Genomic DNA, 7,976 nt, shown 5'->3' on the forward strand with positions numbered 1-7,976 from the left:
CAGCTATGAACCCCCCAGCATGATGATTATGAGTGAGTTACTCAGAATGCACTTCATGTGTAAGCTATGGAAGTAGTAATACAGGTTAAATGACCCTTACTGAGTTCTAAATATTTATGCACAGCAATCTATAAATCAATATAACTGATTCTGTACAGAATGGCTAGTGCATAAAAAGAAAGGATACTCTTTCTGATTCAGAGACAGACTCACCATACTGATTTTACATAGTTACTACAATCCATGAGCTGGGCGGCCATGGTGGTGCAGCGGTTAGCATTGCCACCTCACAGCAAGAGGTTCTCTGGTTCGATCCTCGGCTGGGGTGCCTTCTGTGCGGAATCTGCATGTCCTCCCTGTGGTCACGTGGGTTTCCTCTGGGTGCTCTGGTTTCCTCCCACATCCCAAAGACATGCTGTAGGTGGATTGGACACTCTAAATTGGCCCTAGGTGTGAATGCATGTGTGTGTGTGCCTTCTGTGGAAGGTTGGGTGTCGGGCTGACAACTTGACACTGTAGAAACTCCACTGCCAATCGTGAGTGGACAGGTGATCTGCTGTGGTGACCTCTAACCGGGAAAAGCCGAAAGTAGAAGAAGAAGTACAATCCATGAGCTGTCTTCATTACTGTGCTAAGTGCTAGTGAGGCATTGCAAAGTAGTGACTAATACTAATTACTCATGCGCTCTTCCCGAAAATGCATTGGGGCAGGGATTTATTCATCCGAGTGATTCAGTGAATTGTTTAGCTGTTTAAATCAGCATAACTGGCCATGACAATTAACATGGCCAAAATGCTGTGTTTACTCATTATTTTCAGTAAAATAGACCACATTGCAGATAAGGTTAAGGATGATTAGCAGAGACGTAGTGATTGTGTGTGCATGTACTCTGCATTTCAACATTAAAAAACAATTAATATTTCTTTTTTTTTTCAGTAAAACCAGGTCCACCACAAAACTTGAAAGCCATAGAAACAAATGAAGGACTTAATGTATCCTGGACATATAATGAACATTGGTCCAAGCCCAATTCATTTTTCCCCCAATCTTTTAAAGTTGAAATCAAGTGCAGAAATCAAGGATGTCATCTACTTGCCTGCAAGAGTCGGTCAACCACAGACAATGTCAATGGTATCTTGAAGGTATGGCATTGACTTTATCTGCAAGCTAAATTCTACCAAAATGCTGTTTTTAAGGTGCTATCAACATAATCTTTTGATCCTCATGGTGTATGCTACAAGAGAGGCACAAAAGGGATGGATCAACATTCGATTACAGATTGTATCAGTTTTCCTATTAATGCCATTTTTTCCAAATGGATAATTGTGGTGAATTTCTTATTTTATTTATATTTACATTTATGACACTTTTCTGTCAAACCAATGCATATTTTGATTATAGCAGCTTCATTAAGTGGGGATAGTTGTTTTGGGAGGGGAGTTAAAGTTTATTTTTAGTGCATGTAGTATGTGTAGTTTTTATTTTTTATTCATTTACATAAACATGGCATCTTGAGATATATCATCAGGGAACTGAAGAATGGTTCAGTAAAAGTAAAACTTATTTTAGGCTGCGTTATGTAGGAATCACAGGCTATGGTCAAGGGAGTCCACAAGGATCTGTTCAGATTCCACAAGGGTCTGCCTTTGGACAACGTGTTTAGTTTATATAGGTCTAATATTAAGAGTCCATCTGACATTTTTAATGTCTTTATGCTTATGATTTAATACTTGACTACATGGTGAAGATTCTGGTTATAAAATTTAAGGCAGAGACTGATAACATCAACACATTTAAGGATCTTACTCTATTAGTAGACAGTAATCTGAATCAAAGTCAAAATGTGGACGTATCAGTGAAATAATGCAGTAAAATCAGGGGATGCAGTAGGAGGTTTATTAAGTCAACAATGATGGAAATAAATAGAACAGCATATATTACTGCAATTAGGCCAAAAACTAAGCATGGAAACATGTTGTGTCATACCTTTGCAAAAACATAGCAGAGTAAGTTGGAAGGAATAAAGTGCAGGTTTACTAAGCTAATTTGGTGGCTTTTAGATCTTGTCATATAACAACTGAATAAGTATTTTAGGTCTGTTCTTTGTAAATTCCAGACAATGGAAAGGACACCTAACTCTAGTATGGAAGGCAGTGAAAGAGTTTATTTTTCCAGTGGGAGTGTTTTGGAAGTACAGAAAACCTAAAAGTCAAGCTGCTATGTATTATTAAGAATGTTCTATAAAGATTAAATAAACAGTGACTGGTTCTCAGAAAGGGTTGTGCTGACTGGAACTATTTTCCTCTTTCACTAAGAGATAGTGAAAATTTGGTATCTTTCAAATCTGCTCCTGATGAGTCTATTGGTTGTGTCTGTTTCAAGTTTAAGGCAGACAGAAAGGGCCTATGTGCCCATACATGAACTTCTTACACACACACAAAAACACACGCACATATATATTTATATATGATTATATATACACATGTGTACACACACACACACACATACACACACACACACACACACACACACACACACACACACACACACACACACACACACACACACACAAACACAGACACATATACACATAGACAAAAAAACTTGAAACGGTAGATTAGGGGAAAAGACTGCCAGAGCCATGGCCTCAAGCTAAATGCCAAAAAGTGTATAGTCATCCCCTTTGGCAAAATCAAGGTGCCCACAAATTACCACATATGTGGTAATCCATTAAGTACAGAAGAAGTAATTAGGGACCTGGGGACCCAAGTTGATAGCAATCTCTCATTTGACAACCACGTGGCCAAAGTGGTTAGAAAAACATTTTATATAGCCCACCTAATCATGAAGGGATTCGCATCTAGATCAGGGGAGGTCATTGTGCCTCTTTACTAATCCCTCATCAGGCCCATAATTGAGTACAATGCCCCTTTTGGGATGTACCTTACCAGACACCTGCAGCAACTGAAAAGACCCCAAATGTACCTCACCAAGAGGATCAAAGGGCTCAAACAGATGCCATATGCTGCCCGGTTAAAGAAACTCCAGCTCTACTCAGTGGCATACCGCCTGCTCAGAGGCGATCTGGGCCTGACGTTTAAAGCCATGTCCAACCCGGAATTAACGGACATGCTGCACCTCAGAAAATCCAAATCCCATCGAGATACGTGCTCGAGAGACTTGAACCTCAGCATTGAAATAAATAGGACATGATGGAGGGACAGATTCATAACCCAGAGGCTCCCTTCACTCTGGAGTAAAATCCCAGTCCAGGTTAGGCAGAGTCCCTCATTGACTCTCTTCAAGAGGAATCTTGATGAGTGGATGGGAGATCGTAGGTTTACCCTGGGTATCACTTCTGTGTCACTGTTAGACAGAGGCACAGTATACTAACCTCGAAAAAGGGCATAGCAAAATGAATTTAAAATGGGTAGCGAAAGCCAAACACACTCTGGCTAGGCTTATAAATGCCCTAGGGCCGATAGCCTAGTATGAACCTATGAACCTATGAACCTACAAAAAGTAGAGGCTTATGCTGATGCTTAGATGGTTATGGACAAGGTAAGATTTTGGTTTACAGTAAAAAAGTGTAAGGTTGTAGTTTTTGCTATCAATATGCTTAGGTTTAAGCTTACAAGACTTACAGTGCTAAGACTAATATAAGGACAGAAGTAAAGTCAAGGTGAGGATTAAGTTTGTATTTATTGTTAGTAATGCAGTTAACACTGCATTTACCATAAGTAGTAAGTTTACAATTAAAGTTAATGCTGTAGATGTGGCTAGGCTTATAAATGCCCTAGGGCCGATAGCCTAGTATGAACCTATGAACCTATGAACCTACAAAAAGTAGAGGCTTATGCTGATGCTTAGATGGTTATGGACAAGGTAAGATTTTGGTTTACAGTAAAAAAGTGTAAGGTTGTAGTTTTTGCTATCAATATGCTTAGGTTTAAGCTTACAAGACTTACAGTGCTAAGACTAATATAAGGACAGAAGTAAAGTCAAGGTGAGGATTAAGTTTGTATTTATTGTTAGTAATGCAGTTAACACTGCATTTACCATAAGTAGTAAGTTTACAATTAAAGTTAATGCTGTAGATGTGGCAAAAATATGAGAAAATAAAGAAAACAATTCCATTTTGTATATCTATGTTCTGTTTTATATAAAGTATTATTCACACAAACATCTCAAACTTACAAAAGCAAATGTATATATGAATGTATAGATGTGTATGTATGTGTGCATACTCACATGCAGTGGGATAATAAAAAAACATCTAAATCCCCAAACATTGACATAGCTAATGTCATGTCAAAAAATTTGAAAAAAAAAATGTTGCCAATGCACTGCACAGGCTCCAGGACATAACCTTGGAGCTTGCAAGCACAAAACCATTTTTTTGGCAGGAGGGCAAGCTCCACTGCACTCCCATTGTGAAGGACCATGTCTCCATACACCCTGCTAATTTTATATTTGAACTTCAAGATTGCACAATACCTGAAAATGGTATATTCCCCAATCCTGGTAATGTAGCAGTGTCACACCCCTGTTAACCATCTGTTTAGCTGACCAAAGTGTGTCAACTAAACAGATATCGACTTTAATGACAGTTGACTTACAAATGGTGTCCCATTTACTTATATGCAAACCAGCCATCACTTGCTGTGAAGGTTGTAGTGATAGCTAGCTAAATTAGATTTACTTGTCAGGTCTCCTCTAGGGCTTCATCCCAGTGAGCTATGCCCTGAACACCTCATATGGGAGGTGACAAGGAAGCAGTCTCACTTCTATGAATTCTTCAACATTCTCGGATGGCTCCAATGTACTTCTGTACATTGCCACTGTGAAGATGTTTAATCACTGCAGTGACGTCACCTGTAAAGTGGACCTAATCTCACCAGAGGAGTCCATGTCCACTAGAATTAGGAGTTCTTCACAGCCAGTCTTTTTTCAGCCTTAGTGAGAAGAAATTGTTACTTTACATACCTGTAGGTAGCTACTAGTAAGATCTGCAGACCCTCCCAACACCAGCATTGCACAAAAAGCCTCTCTTTACTTTGCCTGCTTCCCGCACCACTGATGTCCACCAGTAAACCCTAGGGCTGCCATCATGATAAATACAAATCACTTTAGCCATAGTCATTGCAATAGTGCTGAGCATGGTACTTTCAGACATCATGTCTCTGACCTCCCCTGATATAAGGGAAAAGCTATTAAAGACATGTATGGTGAACTCTGACCTCCCCTGATATAAGGGAAAAGCTGTTAAAGACATGGATGGTGAACTCTGACCTCCCCTGATATAAGGGAAAAGCTGTTAAAGACATGGATGGTGAACTCTTCCTGCACAAAAGCATCTGCTGAACATTCCTATTACACCCTCATGTAGGGGGTTTCCAGGTCTGTTCAACTCTCACTCTGTCATCCTGAAAAACCCATCATCAAATGGTGCTCAACTGACAGCTCAGCATTTCTTTTCACCCTAGTGTCCAGAATATGTGGCCATATCTTTGGTGAGAAAACTGTAAAGTCACTCATTGGCTTGTGTCAAAAGGTGCTGTGGTACCAGTTGCAGTTATGTGTAACCTTGTGTGCAATGTGGTGCTTGTGATGAGTAACCCATGACTAGAACAGAGGTCCAATAGCAATTCACGATCTATGGATTGATCATGTAAGCAATGCTTCCCAATCACACCCCCTCAGGTATTTCTGTCAGTCTTCAAATCAACAATAAAGTTGCAGTTAGCATACAACATTAAGCCTGTGAGCTGTTATCAAGCTACTTCCTGTAGCCCAGATTCCCTCAGCCTACATTTGCCTAATTGTGTGTTTCTCTGAGCAAGTCCCATAATCAAGCAATGTTCTCAGGTTTTCCCTGAAAAGGGACATTTATATCCAGTGACCTTACCTGGTTAACAAATAAGTAAAATAAAGTCTTCCAATTGGATTACAGCAACAGTGGTGGTACTCCATCGAGCATCACACTCGTGGTCCCTAAGAAGTCATGCTACTCTCACGAGCTATTAAGTGCAAATGCACAGACTTGGATCAAGGTTTTCTCTTCTGCAACTCATAGTCACATTGAGGAATTCCTGTAATCCACAAGTACAAACTTCAGACTTACAGCACTCTGCCAGAGGTTCTATAATATCACCACAACTGTGTGAGGTGTCCTGAAAGGAGCAACTCCAGAGCAGGGAGACAGATTGCCACTGATGATGATGTCCAGTTCCAGAAGAACTGCTGTATGTAGATAAAACCGGATATCTCTACCTGGTATTTGTCAACCTCTCAAACAAGCTCCGTCTCCTTTCCCACCAGTAATAAACACATTCTGTGTCTCTAGGGCTACTTACTATTTTGCCAAGTTTTGTTATATCTTCATCTCTCCTGTTCTTGCCTGCCATGGCATTATACCCAACTCCCACCATTCACCTTATGAGTAACGAGTCTACTCAGCAGCTACATGCAACTGCTTTGAGCTGTGCTCAACATAACTGTGGGGATCACCCAGCCACAGTGCATGTCGCAGTGAACACCATCCCTAGGCCTGGCTCCAGGATGTTGATCTTCATATCCATATTCTGGCTAGTTACAAAGCAATGCCAGTGAACACCATCCCTATCCTCATATCCATGTTCTAGCTAGCCCAATGCATATACCAGTGAACACAATTCCTGGGCCTTTGCGCAGGACATGGGTCTTCATATCTGTAGTCTGGCTGAGATTCTCATATTCTTTAAATTAATCTGAATAATGATAATCACAATTTCTGGATCATTATTCCACTGGTCCCTCCTCTAAAATCTCCCCACCAGGAAGATAAATTCCTCTGAATATATTTCTAAGGATCAGAGGGGAACACAAACACCAACACTACAAAAAAGGTCATAATCCTAGGAGAGAGAGATATAAAATAATTTTTATATCTTTAATTTCAGTATGGGCTTCATTCATCTGAATGTGATAGCAAGATTGGCTAATACCTTTTTCATAATATTGCTGCAATGTTATCTTATTTGTCTAAAATCTGGAATATTATATGTTCTACAACATTTTTCTAGTGTAACTACTTGCCTTATTTGTATCTACAGAACCTACTTTCAATAAATCTCATGATTTCTGTCTTGTATGAATGTTTTACAGGAAAATAATAATGAAAACATTGTGGAGGAAAACTTTTGCATTTTGCCAAATTATAGTCGGAGATGCCGGAGATGTGAAATATGTGTAAGAGCAAAGGACCGTTACCAAAAATCATCCTTCAGTGATCCAGACTGCATTAAAGTAGGTAGGAAACTGAGTTAAAATCACTGTAACAGATTAGGTAGAAAGGATATGCTAAACAATCATTTCTAAAATTCTGTTTGTTTTATATGCATGGTGTCTAGCTGTCATTTTGCATAATATCACTCACAAGTATTATTATAGTAAATATCCAAATGCAGTCCCCAAAAACATTATGCATATCCTACTGGCTACATACTACTTCTGACAAAAAATGTAATCATCAAGGACTGTCCACTTTCTTATTCATGCAAATAGACTGCTGTGTTAATTATTTGACAAAGCACTGCATTTAGCATCATAACGTATACTACCATCAGACCGGTTTGCAATAGCCATTCTGTACTAGATGATTTTCATCTGAGCTCAAGACAGAATTGAAATTCTTTAGTTATTTTAACAGATATTTTATACATTACATTTATTACATATGTATATATATATATATATATATATATATATATATATATATATATATATATATATATATATTTAACTCAAGATATATAAAGACAGTTCACATCTGTTTTTCTCACAGTTAACTTGTAATGAGTGAAATGACAAAAGAGTGAGTCCCTTCTTACTTTGTAGTAGTCATGATTCCAGAAGAATCACTTCTGTAAATACTTACACTTGGTCCAAAACAAAAGTAAAAGCCAGTTTTCAGTCTCATCATAGACCTTCCTTTA

The 7,976-nt window shown here is 38.8% G+C and overlaps 1 protein-coding gene across 1 annotated transcript in view; it reads left to right on the top strand.

The window, feature by feature from the left end:
* Nucleotides 1-7,976, top strand: part of IL12B (interleukin 12B) — a 69,567-nt gene that overhangs the window by 47,905 nt on the left and 13,686 nt on the right. Inside the window, exons 5-6 of the mRNA XM_044069915.1 lie at nucleotides 937-1,142; nucleotides 7,147-7,291. Of these exons, the coding sequence (XP_043925850.1) occupies nucleotides 937-1,142; nucleotides 7,147-7,291 (351 nt within the window). The remainder of the gene's footprint in view (nucleotides 1-936; nucleotides 1,143-7,146; nucleotides 7,292-7,976) is intronic.

Source organism: Protopterus annectens, chromosome 4.part0 (assembly GCF_019279795.1).
Source record: "Protopterus annectens isolate FY-2018-M chromosome 4.part0, PAN1.0, whole genome shotgun sequence".
Taxonomy (NCBI): domain Eukaryota; kingdom Metazoa; phylum Chordata; order Ceratodontiformes; family Protopteridae; genus Protopterus; species Protopterus annectens.